We start from the raw sequence: 17,549 nt of genomic DNA on the forward strand, positions 1-17,549 counted from the left end.
ACTAATGGGGTTAAAGGTGAGTATGCTTCCTGCTGTGATATGCTTACAAACTTGGATTGTAAAACAGGTAGGTACACAGGTCGCGGATGCTATCTCTGTAAATTACAAAAATCCTTGGATATTGGAGAAGTGTCAGAGCTTTGGAAAACGTAACATGTGAAACTCCTATTTAAAAAAAAGCGAGGCAAAGTAGAGGTGAGAAAATCTATTGTTGAAAAAGGAATGTAATTCATTAATAAGAGGAGAATAAACAAGTTGAGAAAATATTCTCATCACACAGAGTCAATACAGCTTCATGAAGGGTAATCGTGTCTGACTAATTTATGTGAATTCTTTGCAGAAGTCTCAACTAAAATGCATAGGAGGGGATCAATGGTTGTGTTGTATTTGGTTTCTGAAAAGGCTTTCAATAAGGTACCTCACAAATGATTATGCCATAAGATCAGACCCCATGGTGTTGGAGGTTTCTTATTGGGACCCATGACCTGTGGGGTTCCACAGGGATCAATGGTGGTATTGCTGCTCTCTACAATATATATTCAAAGCTTGGAGGAAGGGAGTGAATGTACTGTCGCTGAATTTGCAGATGACACCAAATACAGAGGCAAACTTACATTGTGAGAGAGATGTAAGTCGTTTACAGAGAGATATTGCAAGTCAAGTCAGTGGTCAAAAAGTTGTTAAATGGTACGTAATTGTGGGAAAATATCAAGTCATTCCTTTTGGAAGGAGTACAAAAGAACAGAGATTTATTTAAATGGTGAAAAGCTGAAACAAAGGTATTTGGAACATATGCAACACAAAAAAGAAAGCTAGCACACAGGCACAGCCAGTAATCAGTAAGGTTGGCCTCTTATTTCAAGGGAGTTGGAGTGTAAGAGTAGGGAAGTCTTACCTCAAATGCAAAAGGTGCAAATGAGGTCACAGCTGGAGTACTGTGAGCAGTTTTAGTCTGTTACTGTAGGAGAGTAAAGTTCAGAGAAGGATCATCAGAAGGATGATCACAGGCAGGGGGTGACTGCTGTGTGCACAGCAATTAAAGTTTGAGCCTCAACACACTGGTGTTCAGAACAGTGAGAGGTGATGTCATTTTGACGTATAGAATTCTTAACGGGATCAACAGGATAAATGCTGAGAGGATGTTTCCACGAATGGGAGAGTCTTTTGATTGTTTCTGCTTTGTCCTGAAAATGGGAGCACAGTGTTGGAGAGCCAGCCCCCATTAAACTCACAGGAAGACAATTCCATAAAATAACCACCTTCTGGGAGAATAGAAATCTCCTTATTTCTGATTGAAAAGGGAAACTGTTCATTCTTACATTGTATCTTGTTATTTCTCCCTCTCAAGAGGAAACTACTTTCTGGTGTTGCATTTTATCCTGTCTCCACACGATCTGATAGGTTTCAATGAGACAACCTCACGTTCTTCTGGTACAAAATCTAAATTGCTGGAAAAGCTCAGCAGGTCTGGCAGCATATGTGAAGGAAAAAACAGAGTTAATGTTTTGGGTCCAATGGTCCTTCCTCAGAATGTCACCGGGCCTGGGACATTAATCCGTTTTTGCCTTCACAGATGCTGCCCAGCCGGATGAGCTTTTCCAGCAACTTTGTTTTTGTTCCTGATTTACAGCATCTGCAGTCCTTTCATTTTTCACATTCTTCTCAACTTGAAACACCTTAATCCCAGGACTCAGGCAAGTGAATCCTCTCTCGGCTGCTTCTGAAGCAATAACATTTATTTTCTGGTCACAGTGTAAGCACATGGTACAATGTGACAACAATTGTGCATACTGCCCCTGAAATCCAATTCTGTATCATTCCCATGACAGAGACAATGGGCTGCCAATGAGATTTCACTGTTTTCCATTTTTGTTCAAGTCTGGAATTACCAGCAATACCATACAGTCTTGTTATTCCTCCTTTTGGAATCCCAGACTTCATCCTTGTGCATCTCTGCTGGATATTTTGATTCATCTCACGATCTGATTTCTTTTCAGCCAACCTGAAGACAGTGTTGATTCTTTTCCAAGCTAAGTGAGGACTTTCCAAAGTGTCGAAGGATAATTAGATTGCCAATAGAAATAAGTTGTAGAATGTAGTTTAAGCTTAAAATTAGAGGTTGGAATGATGGCGAAATAAGTCATGTCAGAGATATGCGACAAATTGTTGCCCATCTGTAGATTGCTTAGAACCTGTTGTTCAATGTTGAACCAAAGCCCTGGACATGTTCTGCTTAAAGATAACATGTCAGCAACTGCAAATGTGGAGTCATGATGTACAACATGGCATAGGGCCTTCCTTAAGGGGATGTGTTGAACTGTGTACATGCTTATCTGTTTACAACTGTGTCAAACTATAACATCACATATATGTATTGCTTTGTTTTTGTACTCGGGGGGACTACTGGCCCAAACGTTTGTTGGTCCCCATGATATCACGAATAAAGCCTCTTTAACTCCAAGCCTAAAGATCCAGTGGGTGACTCAATTAATGTCTTCGTCACAAAGGAATAACTTGCTGCGTGAGGGCCATGGCAACGGCAGGTCTGATGGTTCTTGTCTCCAATGGAATTGGAGGCCAAAGCATCAGGCATCATTTCCCAGGCTCGCCTTTGAGCTACACTGCCACCTGCTGACTCGATGCCTTCCTGGACGGACTGAGCCTTCACGTCTCCGTCTGGCTCACCAAAGGCTTCACTTTTGACTGCCTTTTTTTGCAATTTACTGCAACAGATTGAAGGCGTGACATTGCATTAAAAGAACAGCCATCCTTGTCATCTCCATTGTGAGCGCTCTGAATATGTTGGTCAACTTTCCCTTATCTTTTCTTTCCGAACCCTATAACATTGTGAATAATGTACAGTGGGGCTGCAGCATCGTTGCTGATTATCACACTTCACCAGTCTGGGCAACTCACCGGTTGATCAACAACATCTCAAACAAGTTTCTGCCTATTTCACTGCTGTTTCTATTGAATTGTCTCATCACCTGGCACATTCTAGTAGCCAACAGAACGCGTCGGGCCGTGAAGAGCAGCAGCAGTGGGACTGCAGAGACAGGGAGATATCTCGAATAGAAGAGTAGGAAGGCCACCATCGTTCTGCTCTTTGTCATCTCCAACTATTTCGTGGTACTGTCGATGCCCATCATTATCCTTCACATCTGTATTGGCTTTACTCAAGTGGTTGATTACCAAGGCTCAAGCCCGCTCTCCTGACCATTTAGGGCAACGTCCCCGCTCTGTTGAACCAGCACCTGCACAAACACTTGCATTTACGGACTGTTCCAGAGGAGATGCAGACAGGAGATGAAGAATGTGGTGAAATCTCGCTATTCTCTGCTCTGTAAACTAACTCATTAATTGAATCTCTTTGGCTGGTTGGGGAGGTGACAAGTGGTGTAATGATAGCGTCACTAAGTGCCTAACCCAGACCATGTCCTGCGATACAGTTTCACATTCTCAGACAAATTTTCAAATGTCTCAGAGTGGGAGAAAAAGGCAGAGACATCAGTGGCACTGCCTCTACTCCAGACGTTTGAGGTTCAAGTCCTACTCTCAGCATGGGACTAAGGATGGTGAGTTCTGAAGGTTTTCAAACAAGTTGATCAAACTTGGCAGATGGAGTACAAAGCTGATAAGTGTGAGGTCATCCATTTTGCAGCACGCTGCTGTGCAGAGGGGCTTGGGAGTCCACGTGCATGAATCGCTAAAAGTAGGACTGCAGGTGCAGCAGGTCAATAAAAAGAGGCAAATGGAATTTTGTCTGTCATTGCTCTCGGGATGGAGTTTAAAAACAGGGAGGTTATGCTACAGCTGCAGAGGGTCCTGGTGAGGCCACACCTGGAGTACTGTGTGCAGTTTTGGTCTTCTGACTTGAGAAGGGACATACTCACACTGGAAGGGGAGCAGAGAAGATTCACTCGGTTGATTTTAGAGATGAGAGGGTTAGATTATGAAGAGAGACTGAGTAGGCTGGGATTATACTCATTGGAATTCAGAAGAATGAAGGGAGATCTTTTAGAAACATGGAAGGTTATGAAGGGAACAGATAAGCTGGAAGCAGGGAGGTTGGTTCCACCAGCAGGTGAAACTAACAACTGGGGGCATAGCCTCAAAATGAAGGGAAGCAGATGTAGGACTGAGGTCAGAACGAACTTCTTCACCCAAGTGTTTGTGCATCTGTAGAATTCCCTGCCCAGTAAAGCGGATCAAGCTACCTCACTGAATGTTTTTAAGGCAAGGCTAGATAAATTTTTGAACAGTAAGGGAATTGAGGGTGATGGTGAGTGGGCGGGTAAGTAGAGCAAAGTTCCAAAAAGATAAGATCAAAATGATCTTATTGAATGGCAGGGCACGATCAAGGAGCCAGATGGCCTCCTGCTCCTAGTTCTTATGCTCATATGTTCTTATGATTGTCAGTCGGTACATCCTCCCAACCAATGACAACAGCAGTTGGTCAGAACAAGAGCTGTCCCCTTATCAGCTGAATCCTCAGCGACAGCTGTCCTCCAGACAACAACAAGCATGAGCAAGGTTCATGTTGTCACAGCTGCTCGAACTCACTGAGCAAACAGTAATATGTTGCTACATGAAACGAATTCTCGTTCATCGAAACACGAAGCAGCTATTCAGACGAGTTGCAGCTTTTCATTCTTGATGGAACTTCTTAGCAACGGGACAGTGAGTCTTTGAAGTTAAATTGGTGGGCTGACATACCAGGAGCATTAGCACTAGGAGCAGGAGGAGGCCAAACAGCCCCTTCTACCAGCTCTGCCATTTAATGGAATTGTTTCTGATCTCATCTCGACCTCAACTCCACTTTCCAGACCATTCTCTGAGACTTTCAACCCGTTACTCATGATAAGTTGGTTTATCTCTTTCCTATATTCACTCAATGTCCTTTGCACAGATTCATGACACTTGGAGAGAATTATTTCTTCCTCATTTCTGTTTTAAATTTGCTTCTCCCTGAACCTGAAACATTGGCCTCTGATTCTAGACTGTCGCAGCATGAGGAAACATTAGCTCTCCGTCTACTTTGTCAATCCATCCTGCACTCAGATGTTCTTCACGTGGATTTCATCTCATTCTCTCTCAACGTTGTTCAGGACAGGCTGAAAATGCTCAACCTGTCCTCAGAAGACAAACCTTGCATCTCTCATCTCTCAAATCAATCCAGGGAATCTCCTCTCAACTCCATCCAATGCAACTCCATCCCTCCTCCAGCCACAGACCCAAAACTGTACAGAATGCTGCAGTGGAAGCTCAATAATGCTTTTTACATTTGCCATAGAATGACACTATATTTATGTCCCATTCCTTAAGTAGCAAATGCCAAGATGCCATTTGCTTTCTTTATTAGAGGAAGGCAAATTGCCCTGAACAATCCATTATCTGTGTATCAATGTGCTCCAGTTTCAAGTCAAAGACATTCAGCAGATCCTTAGTGACTGGCAGTCCTAAATGCCTTTCGCCTTATTCTGCAACTGGATCCATTGGTACAGCCAGGGAATACCTCCTTTTGGTTCTATCCTTAGACTTTTGCATCCGTACAATATCGAAATAGTCCCTTCAGCCCAACAAATTCACACTGACTCCCACCCAGCCCCACCCTTCTTTAACCAACCTAACCTAAATCCTCCCTGAACGCTGTGGGCAATTGAGCATGGCCAACCCACCTAGCCTGTACATCTTTGGACTCGGGTGGAAACTAGAGCACCAGGAGGATACCAATTCAGACACAGGGAGAATGTGCAAACTCCATACGGACAGTCACCGAAGAGTGAAATTGAACCCAGCCCGTAAGTTGCTGTGAGGCAGCAGTGCTAGCCACTGAAGCAGCAAGCCACCCCTGTTGAGCATTTTCAGAATTTCCGAAGTCACAAAGACATCACCTCTCATTTTGTTACACTTCAGAGAATACAATCCTTGTCTCCTCAATCTCTCCCCACAGGAAATTCAGACTGTCCTGAGGATAAGTCTGGGGAATCACTTTGCATACCCTCCATGCAAAATATATTTATTTCCTTGGCAAGGAGACCAAAATAGCATGACTTCCTTACAAATGTACATTAATTATCCTCCACTCAATAACAACTGACCATTTGCTTTCCTAATTGCATGTGGCATCGACATGCTCGTTTTCATTCACCAACAAACAAAGGCACCCGGGTATCTTTAGACCTCAGCAATTTCTAACCTTTGGCCATTTAATAAATATTGTATGCAATGTTTACATCGAACAAAATGGATAACCTCACAATTATCCGAATGATATTCTATTCAAATTTCCTTACCGTTCACTCTGCCTGTGAAATTCTTGCTGACGCTGTCAGCTTGACAGCAAACGTTTCGACACAGTTTTCTGTCACACACAAACTTGCAAGAAAGAGGTGGATAGAGCTCTTAAAGATACTGGAATCAAGGGTTTGGGGATAAGGCAGGAACAGGATACTGATTGTGGATGATCAGCCATGATCATAATGAATGGTGGTGCTGGCTCGAATGTCCAAATGGCCTACTTCTGCACCTATTGTCAATTGTATTCAATACATTCCTTCAAATCCAAATCATAGATTATGAACAGCTAGGGTCCACGATGCATTCCTTGCAGTACATAACTCATCACAGCCTGCAAATCTGAGAATGGCCCTTACAGTTCTATTGTCTGATATGCCATTTTCTGAAGAAGGGCCCAAGCCCAAAACGTCAGCCTTCCTGCTCCTCTGATGCTGCTTGGCCTGCTGTGTTCATCCAGCTCTCCGCCTTGGTATCTCAGTTCGTTGTCTGTTCCCTGACATCTGAGCAATCCTCAGTCCACCTTCTTCAACCATGCGCTGTAGATTTGCTCTAAACTCAAATAGAATTTATCAAAAAGCATTCTAATAATGAAGATACACTGCATTGAGTGTTAGAATTACTCCACGATGTGGGAATGACTGTCCAGGCCAGCATTTATTGTTTCTCCTTTATTGCCAAAAGGGTAGTTGAGAGTCAGCCACATCTGGAGTCACATGTAAGCCAGATCTTGACGAACAACAAGGTGCATCCCTGAAGGTCATCAGTTAAAAAAAAGCCTTTCAAACAATAGACAATGGATTTTTTGTCTTGGTTAGAAATTCCATTTCAGATTTTTTTAAAACATTGAATAACATTGTCTTTGCCTCGAGATGAATGGCCCAGTGCTCGTATCACTGAACAAAGAACAATAAAGCACAGGAACAGGCCCTTCAGTCCCTGAAACCTGCGCCAACACCTTTGCCCTTCCTTCACTCACAGGAGCTGTGTCTCTCTATTGCATTACTGTTCACGTATTCTTGCAGGTTCTTCTTTGAATGAGACTTTTGTGCTTCCTTCCACTACCTACTATGGCAGTGTATTCCAGGCACTCACCACCATTTGTGTGAAAGATTTGCCTGACACATCTTTTTTAAACTTTCCCCCACCCTGCCCCCGCACCTGCAACCTGCGTCCCCTCGAAATTGACCCCTCCACCTAGGGAAGTGCTTAATACTTTCCTCTGTCCCCATGCCATTCATAATCTTATAAACTTGCATCAAAAAATGGCCAGCTGTTCACAACCTTGCTTCGCCAATCTGCTGGCAACATCCTCGAATAGCTCAATTACTTTGTCAAAAGTGATTTCCATAGATCAATGGTGATTCAGCCCAATCATCATATTGTTTGAATTCTTGGATTTTCCTGACCACTCGTATCAATTTAAAAATAAATGGTGCTTTGTGCTATCACTCTCCAATCTTTTTATGCAGTGGGATCACATTTGCAACATTGCCACCTCCAATCAATTATTCTTACCCTTTACCGTTCTGTAGAATTCATAGTAATCACCCTGATCCGTTGTTGCAGAAAGTTCAGTTTCCTATCTTGGTCACCCTCCATTACGGCAATCAGTTCATAATTGATTATTCTATTTGTGTCACCAATGCACCTACATGGCTCGAAATATCACACAATCTCTCACTGCTTGATATTACCTGAAGGAATTCCTATCAAGAAAGGTGATAGTTTCTGAGAGTAATACAACATGGAAACAGCAAGGTAGAGGTCAGTACACCAGAGTCCAACAGCACCACCCTTATCCGCAGGCTTGATGACAACGTCAGGGTTAGATCTGAGTGCATGGAGTGCAGTCAGTTCAGAGAGAAATAGGTTGGATTTGTTGAGGGGACAGTGAAATTGAGGCGACTAATGTCACGTCAACAGTTCTCAAAGGGGTCCAGGTGGAGGGAGAATGTTGGAGTTGGGCAAAGAGATTGTTGGGACGGGGAGTGGACCCTTGTCCAAAGAAATGAGCACGGAGGTGTGTATAAGCAGAAAATACTTGACTGCTCAGCCAGTCGAGCAGTGCCTGTTGAGATAGAAACAAGGTCAAAATCGAAGGTGGTTGCAGAAAGACTTTCTGATGGCAGTTAAGTAATGGAGGTTGCAGTTTCAACAGTCATGCGATAACAAGGTGTGGAGCTGCATGTAGACAGCAGGCCAGGCAGCATCAGAGGAGCAGGAAAGCTGACGTTTCAAAACAGTGGGTGATTTAAGTCCTATCTCCAACACTCAAGAAGGAATTTTCAAAAACCTAATGGGCCGAAAGGCCCTGATCTAAAAAAAAGCGACAGATACAGGGATACTGGATATATTGACTGTAATTTACTAAAATCCTTGGATTGTGAAAAACTACCAGATGTTTGGAAAACTGACAATATGACACTGTTTTTCCAAAAGCAAGTGATGCAAAACACGGGTTAGTACCTCGATTGTCGAAAATATATTGGAATCAATGATTAAAGATGAAATAGCGTATCATTTGGAAAATAGTAATGTCTTCAAGCAGAGTCAGCACAGGCCCATGAAAGGAAAATTGTGACTGAGTAATTTATTGGAAAATTTTAAGGAAGTCTCAACTCGAATGGACAGAGGGGAATCAGCAGATATGTCTTAATTAGGATTTGAGAAGGTGTTCAACAATGTTCCTCACAGGAGGTTGAGTCATAAGAGCCCATGTTTTTGGACGTAACTTATTGGTCTGGATAGAGAATTTTCCAATGGCCAGGATACAGTGAGTATTGATAAGGTATTCATTTACAGCATAGCCATCCATTGCCTGTGAGTTTCCACAGCGATCAGTGCTGGGATTGTTACTGTTTACTATAAATATTAACAACCTGGAGAAAAGGACTGAATGTACTGGAGTCAAATTTGCACAGGACACCAAACATAGGTGGAAAAGCAGTTTCTGCTCCTAAGAACCAGTTTGGCCTGCCATGTTCATTCAGCTCTACACCTGGTCATCTCTTATGAGAAGGCACAAGGGTGTACAGAAGTTAGCCATAGAAGAGCAGAAATGGGAAATGTGAATGAGAAGCAGGAACAGGCTATTTGGCCCTTTGAAGACCTCCCACCTTTCAGTAGGATCATGGTTGATCGGAGTGATCTCTGCTGGCCTACCTGCATTTCATCGCCCTTGAATCCCATGTGTATCCAAAATATATCTAACTCAGTTTTCGAGACTGAGCCACCACAATGTTGAAGGGAAGAGGATTCAATATATTAATCATCCATTTAAGGAATAATACTCTCCTTATCTCTGTTTGAAATGAGAAACTGCTTGTTCCGAAACTGTGTCCTCTCATTATAATCTTCTCCCTCAAGAGAACTCCACCTTATTCACTTTATCCAGTGCCCTCAAGATCTTAAATATTTCAATGCAATCACCTCACATCCCTCCGAACTTAAATAAATATCAGCATAACCTTTCTTCACCAAATAAGACATGATTCCCAGGAGTTAGGCAGGTAAATTTTCTCTGTTCTGCTTCTAAATTAGAAAATAAAAGCATTGTCCTGAAATATGGAAACCGCGCTGTGCAAAATCACCTTCTGATTAATTCCACGACACAGACAATGCGTTGCCAATAAGATGGCACCATCTTTCATTGTTGTACAAATCTAAAATTATCAGCAGCTCCCAAGAGTCTTGCAATTCCTGACCTCATCCATGCATTTATCCACTGAGCGTTTGGTACATCTCATGATCTGCCTTTTTTCTTTATTTTTCAGCGAACCTGATGACACTGTTGATTCTTTCTCGAGGGAATTGTGGCCTTTCACAAGGAATCACTTGCTACATGAAGGCCATGACAACGGCAGATTTCATGGTACTTGTCTTCACTGTGGTTGTGAACCAGATCATCAGGAATCATTTCCCAGGCTCGCCATTGAACTACACTCCCATCTGCCAACTCAATATTTTCCTGCAAGGGCTGAGCCTCCATCTTTCCATCTGGTTCACCATAGCCTTCACCTTTGACAGCTTTGTAACAATTTGCTACCATAGATTGAAGGCGAGGTATTGCACTGAAAGAACGGCCAATGTGGTCATATCCACGGTGAGTGTGCTTCACATGATGATCAACATTCCCTTACTTTTTCGCTGTGAGGCTGCTTATGTTGTGAACAGTGTACAGTGGGGCTGCCATGCCATTACCAATTATCACACTTCACTGGGCTGGGCAGCTCACCGGTGGGTCACCAACATCTCAAACTCATTTGTTCCTATTCCCCTGCTCCTGTTGATGAATTCTCTCACCACCCGGCACTTCCTAGTGGCCAGCAGAGCTCGCCGAGCCCTGAAGGGCAGCTGCAGTGATGGTGCTGGGAAGATGGGCAGAGACCCTGAATTGAAGAGCAGGAAGACCTCCATCGTTCTACTCTTTACCATCTCTGGATGCTTTGTGATACTTGCGGTGCCCATCACTGTGATCGATATGTGTGTCTGTGTCACCCAGACATTGAGATTCCAAGAATCAAACTCACTCTATTTGGCAATCAGGGTGACATTCCCGATGACGTGCATCAGCTTCTGCACAAACACGTGTGTATATGCACTGACCCAGAGGAGATTCAGAGAGGAGATGAAGCATCTGGTAAAATCTCCTTATGCTCTGCTTTTTCAGCTACACAAATAAGTTACATTTACGTGGCAGATCCCGGTGGAAGGATAACCTCACTGGACCAGCAATCCAAAATGCAAAGCTAATATCCTGGGTTACAGGGTCAAATTCCACCATAACAAACAGTGAATTATCGATTCAATAAGATGCTCACTGAAGAATGGCCATGCAAGCATTATTGATTGTTAAGTTTGAAAGTTACTTGCCATCTAAGAAATAATGTCCCAAAGGAATTCTACCATCTTTAGCTGGTCTGTCCTGCATGCGACATCAGACCTATGGCCACATATTTGACTCTTAAAATACGTGTGTCTCTGCATGGATGCCATCTGATCCACTGCGATCTCCAGCATTTGTTGCTCACAGTACAGTTTCCAGCATCTGCCATAATTTGTTTCAAAATACATTTGTTCTGTGTCTATGTTAGTTTTTGTAATTCTCAATGCAATACTTCTTACAGTTCAGAAGTGTCCGTTCGATTTCTGAACTCCCCAAAATTTTTGAAGTTTTGAATAATTTGGGTTGACGAAAAATACTAGCTGTAAATGTCGTGGTAGTGTTCATGGTATGCAGTGGTAATGTCCCTATCACTTATGCTGAAGGACTGGGCTCAACCTCACCTGTTTTGGAGATGTATTTTCACACAGATGATTGAGGATTTAGCCACCAATTCACATCTTACAGCAGCCGACAAACAAACAATGCTCCACAAGCACAGTCTTCTGCAAAATGATGGGCTGCTGTGGAACCTCCTCAGCAGCCTTCATGAGAATATTCATATTGTTGTCCCACCAGTCACCTTTATCTGATGCTTCAGTTACAGCTCTGTACAATGATCTGTTCATAATCAGCATGTCGTTCCTGAAAAATAATGGAAGCAGTGCTGGGCTCCTTAGTTCTCCTCCAATTTTCTTCTTCTTCCTCCTTTTGCCTGCAGCTTCCAGGTCACTCCAATCAAAATTTCGGACCACTCCCGGCCTGTGGAATTTCACATCTGATGTTTTTCTATCATTTCAGGAGCTCTTGACTTTGAAATAAAAGCTGGAAAACCTTGATTCCTTTTATCAATAATTGAGGAAAAAAATGTTTAACACACTTACGGTTTCAATAACTATTTCATTTCCAGCTGCCCTCTTTTCTGAGGATTCCTTCGAAATTCCCAACACTACATTTGGTGTCCCACTGAAACTCCAACAATTGTATTTCAAGCATCATTTCAATGGATGCATGTCATTTTCTTGATGTCAATTTTCGTTTAGAATTTTCAGTTTTATGAGCTTTGCATCCTTCAGTTTTCTCCCAAACACTCGTCCCATCCCCAGATATTCTGGCCCTCCTATCTACTTCTGAATTCCAACATAACCATCAGGCAACATGTAATGCTGTATGTGAGACATCATCGGCATCTGCTAAAACTACTGCATCGTGATATTTGACACATGGCTTGACACTTGACAAAGCAGACACAGAAACAATGTTTTCTCATGTGTGGAAATCCAGAACAAGACTCATCATTTTCGGATAACAGGTCACAGATTTAATACAGAGATGAAGAGACATTTCTTCCCACAAGGGTATCGAAGGAAGGTGCAGTGAACGCTGATAGAGGAAATTTTCAAAAAGAGTTGGACACATTTTAAATTAGTAATCGCTGAAAGTGTTCTGGTTTTCCTGGTGCCTAAGACAAAAAGTAAAATTCTGTGATACATTGCCATGTATTGGTTTTACCAGAATTTTATTCTAATGTTCTGTAAGGTGGTGGCTCCTTCCAGAAATGTCTTGAAGAATGGAAAGCCACTTGAATAAAACAGGAGTGTTAGAGGGATGTTGACAGCTTGGAAGTTGTGTGGACAACCGCACTTGTCATGAGAATGAGAGGTTCTCACTGCTTATTGATGTCAGCGCATTGACTTGAGTCATTTTACCACATGATTGTGAGATGGGAATTGAAAATACAAACATAAAAAAAAAGTAGGCCACTTTGCCCTTTCAGTCTGTCTTGCTGCTCAGTGAGAAAACCGTTGATCATGATTTTGACATCACCTCGATATTCCTGAGTGACCTCGATAATCTGTAATCCACTTTATAATCAAGAATCTACCGACCTGTAGTTTAAAATAGTTTAATATTCTGCATCCACTGCTTTTTGAGGAAGGGAATCTCAAGGGCTGTCAACCCTCCGAGAGAAATCTTTTGTTGTCCTCTCTGTCTTCAATGGGCAAAACCTTATATTTAAGCAATGGACCAAGTTCTGATGTGAGGGTGAGGGTGGGTTAAGGCCAGTCAGTAATTTTGTTCAGAATACTTTCTCATTTCTCACTGGATACATAATGAAAGGGAGGAAGAGGAGGGTAAGATTAGAATGTTGTGATTGTGGGCTCATGTGGCATTGTTGTATGATTTCACTTCCAGGGCAAGAAGGACTGGGTTATAGTATCACTATATCCAGGGTCAAATCGTAACACAGTTTGATTGAAATGGTTGAAACTCGAAGCTGTGTGCCTCCCTCCTGAATTAATTTACTCTTCACAATCAATTAAGGTCACACCGAGGCAGGCAGCTCCATCATGGCCCTCTGAGAAGCCAAAGCTGAGAGTTCAGGACATGAATTCTCTGGTGATCACAGTGCTCAGCGTAAATGCTGCTCAAGGGTGTGCGATATGAACTTGTTTGTTAAAAATTCTGAGATTAATGAAATCTTAATTAATGAAATTCATTGGAGGATTGTCTTGTGCATAAATTGAACGTGTTTCAAGGCATTGCTTCATTGTGACTGTTCCGGCTTTCACCTGAAAATGGCACCTGGGGCACTTCCAATAGAAATTCTCTTTCCCATTCTTGCAATCTTTGGAATTCCTGGTAAGTTGGTAAAAGCCGCTTTGACATTGTTCTTGCCTGTGCGGTTTTGAATTGAGTCTCTGCAATTTGGAGCTTCACCAATCAAATGAATCTCCTCCTGATTATTGAGTTTGTCTTCGCTTCATTACCATCAGTTTCAGTTTGAGAGCAATTCCTCCTGCCTGGGTTGGAAAGAATTGTGCTTAACCTCAATGAAGAATACAAGAAAATGACAGAGGACTGAAACAGATATTTTGCATCATTCCTTACGATGGATGATACTTTGAGCCTCTTACCATTGCTACAGAGTATGGTGCATTATTTAAGTCCTATCTCCATTGCTGAAGAAGGAATATTTGAAAAAATTATTGGAGCTAAAGGAAACTATGTTCCTGGGCCTGATCCAAAAAGAGATACTGGATGCTTTGGCTGTAATTTACGAATTTACTAAAATCCTTGGGTTGTGCAGAATTACCAGAGGTTTGGAAAACTGAAAAGGAAGGCAAAACATGGGTTATTATATAGATATTTGAAAATACGTTGGAATCAATTAGTTAAGATGAGACAGCGTACCATTTGGAAAATATTAATCTGATCAGGCAGAGTCAGTACAGCTCCATGAAAGGACTACTGTGACTGTCAAATTTATTGGAAAACGAAGCCTCATCTAGCTGGATAGAGGGGAATCAGGAGATGTGTTTTAACTGGGATTTTCGAAGGTGTTCAACAATGTTCCTCACAGAAGGTCGAGTCATAACAGCCCTTGTTCTTGGAGGTAGCTTATTGGTCAGGATGGACAATTGTCCAACAGACAGTGAGAATTAATGATGTATTCATTTACAGTTCTGCCATCCATGATCTGTGGGATACCACAGGGATCATTGTTGGGATTGCTATTGTTTACAGTATATATTCACAACTTGGAGGAAGAAATGAATGCACTGCAGCTAAATTTGCAGGTGACATCAAGCATAGTTGGAAAAGTAGATTGTGAGAAGGCACAATGTTTTGCAGAAAGATATTGATAGGTTAAACAAATCATTGTCAAATGGACAGTAATGTGGAATCATATCATGTTGTTCATTTTGGAGGGTAGAACAAAAGGACAGAGTTTTATATCAACAGTAAAAAGCGACAGAAAGCTGGAAAACGAATTGAGTTGAGGTCCTTGCGCATGAAACATCGAAAGCGAGCACAAAGGTGCAACCAGTCGCTTGGAAGGGTCACGGAATATTGGTCCATATTTAACCCATAGGTTACACCCCTGGAGTACTGTGTACAGTTTTCGGCCTGTTATTGAGGAAAAGTTAAAAAAAATCAGAAGCTATTCAGACAAGGAGCATCAGGATGATCACAAGTGTGGAGGGACTGTGTTATGAGCAAAAGTTAAACAGAGTGGGACTCCACTCACTGGAATGTAGAAGAATGAAAGTTGACCTCATTGAGACATATTGGATTCTTAAGGAGCTTGACCAGGTAAATGCTGGAGGATCATTCCCCTCATGGGAGTTCTTTGGCTGTTTCTGCTTTGCCCTGAAAATTGGACCACAACCTGTTCTAATAGAAATTCTAAAAGAAATTCTCCTTCCCATCATTGTAATCCTTGAAATTCCACATTAAACCTGTTGTGATATTTTTCTTGCCTGTTCAGTCACAAAATGTCCCAGAGCAAATACTCAAATAGTAAAGGAGTGATGAATTAATTCTGAGATGAGGAGGAATTTGTTCCCTCAGTGGTTTGTGTGTTTGGAACTTTTTGCCACAGACAGAGCTGTGGAGGCAGAATCCTCATTATGTTTCACACTGAGACACACAGATTCTCGATGGCAGTGGCAGACGTTTCAGAATTTTGAAAATGACAACTTTTTTGATGGAAGTAAACCACAGAAGAGGAGAATGGGAACATATGAATGAGAAGCTGGAATGGGCCAATTGGCGCTTTGAAATGCTTCCACCTTTCAGAGGGACCATGGTTTGAGTGATCTCCACTGTCCTGCCTGCATTCCATAGCCCTTGAATCCCTTGTGTGTCCAAAATGCATCTAACTCAGTCTTCTAGATTCAGCCACAACCATGTGTGGGGGAAGACGATCCATATCTTAACCAACGTCTGAGAGAGTAAAAATCTCCTTATCCCTGTTAGAAATGGGAAACAGCTTATTCCTAAACTGTGTCCTCAATTTTAATCTCCTCCCTCAAGAGAAAACCATTTCCACGTGTTCCACATTATCCAGTTCCCTCAAGATCTTAAATGTTTCAATGAGATCACCTCACATCCTTCTGAAGTCGAATGGATATTGGCATAAACTTTCTTCACAAAACAATACCGTAATCAACTTGTGAGACAGGTAAATCTTCTCTGATCTGTTTCTAAATGAGAAAAAAAGGTTATCTTGACATTTGGAGACCAAGCGGTGCAAAATCACCTTCTAATTAATGCCACAATACAGACAATGTGTTCCTGATGGCACGATGTATCTGTGTTATACAAGTCTCGAATTACCAGCAGCATCTCAGAGACTTGCAATTACTGACCTCATCTGTGCACATATCTACTGATCGTTCTTTCTGTTTTCAGCGAACCTGATGACACTGTTGATTCTTTCTGATGGGAAGTGTGGCCTTTCCCAAGGAATCACTTGCTACATGAGGGCCATGGCAACTGCAGATTTGATGGTACTTGTCTTCAACGTGATTGTGAATGAGATAATCATGAATCATTTCCCAGGCTCGCCGATGAACTACACTCTCATCTGCCGACTCAACACTTTCCTGCAAGGGCTGAGCCTCCAGCTGTCCATCTGGTTCACCATAGCCTTCACCTTTGACCGCTTTGTAGTAATTTGCTGCCACAGATTGAAGGTGAGGTATTGCACTGAAAGAAAGGCCAATGTGGTCATATCCACTGTGAGCGTGCTTAACATTATAATCAACATTCCCTTACCTTTTCGCTATGAGGCTGCTTATGTTGTGAACAGTGTACAGTGGGGCTGCCACACCATCACCAGTTACCACACTTCACCAGGCTGGACAGCTCACCGGTGGGTCACCAACATCTCAACCATGTTTCTTCCTATTCCCCTGCTCCTGTTGTTGAATTCTCTCACTGCGCAGCACATCCTAGTGGCCAGCAGAGCTCGCCGAGCCCTGAAAGTCAGCAGCAGTGGTGGTGCTGGGAAGTTGGGCAGTGACCCCGAGCTGAAGAGCAGGAGGACCTCCATCATTCTGCTCTTCACCATCTCTGGGTGCTTCGTGGTGCTGTCGATGCCCATCACTGTGATCCATATCTGTGTCGGTGTCACCCAGACAGTGACATTTGTCGGATCAAACTCACTCTATTTGGCAATCAGGGTGACATTTCTGATGATGTGTACCAGCTCCTGCACAAACACATGTATTTATGCACTGACCCAGAGGAGGTTCAGAGAGGAGATGAAGAAACTAGTCAAGTCTCCCTATTCTATTCTCTGTAAGCTACATATGTAATTTTCATTTACGGAGAAGTTGATGGTGTAATGATGACCTCACTGAATCAACAATCCTCAGTACAAAGCTAATATTGTGGCTTCTGGGGACAAAGCCCTCCACGGCAGGCCACCATTTAATTAAAAAAAACTCAACGAATGGTGACCACTGAGACATTACTGATTCTTAAGCTCGAAAGTTACTTGCCATCTAAGAATTAACATCCTAAACGAATTCCATCATCTTTACCTGGTCTGTGCCACATGCGACATCAGACCTAC

At 42.5% G+C, this 17,549-nt stretch overlaps 1 protein-coding gene across 1 annotated transcript; it reads left to right on the forward strand.

Annotated features, from left to right (window-relative positions):
- The first annotated feature begins 13,761 nt into the window (after positions 1 to 13,761).
- LOC132206237 (probable G-protein coupled receptor 139) lies at positions 13,762 to 17,289 on the forward strand. Its single transcript, XM_059639615.1, has 2 exons — positions 13,762 to 13,825; positions 16,382 to 17,289. The coding sequence occupies exons 1-2, from the start codon at positions 13,762 to 13,764 to the stop codon at positions 17,287 to 17,289; spliced, it is 972 nt and encodes a 323-aa protein (XP_059495598.1).
- The last annotated feature ends 260 nt before the right edge of the window (positions 17,290 to 17,549 follow it).

Source organism: Stegostoma tigrinum, chromosome 34 (genome assembly GCF_030684315.1).
Source record: "Stegostoma tigrinum isolate sSteTig4 chromosome 34, sSteTig4.hap1, whole genome shotgun sequence".
NCBI lineage: Eukaryota > Metazoa > Chordata > Chondrichthyes > Orectolobiformes > Stegostomatidae > Stegostoma > Stegostoma tigrinum.

Excerpts from the sequence above, each read along its gene's own strand:
- LOC132206237 (XM_059639615.1), top strand. The coding sequence starts at position 13,762 with ATGGCACCTGGGGCACTTCCAATAGAAATTCTCTTTCCCATTCTTGCA. Across the intron at positions 13,826-16,381 it reads TGCAATCTTTGGAATTCCTG|CGAACCTGATGACACTGTTG; the intron begins GTAAGTTGGTAA and ends TTCTGTTTTCAG.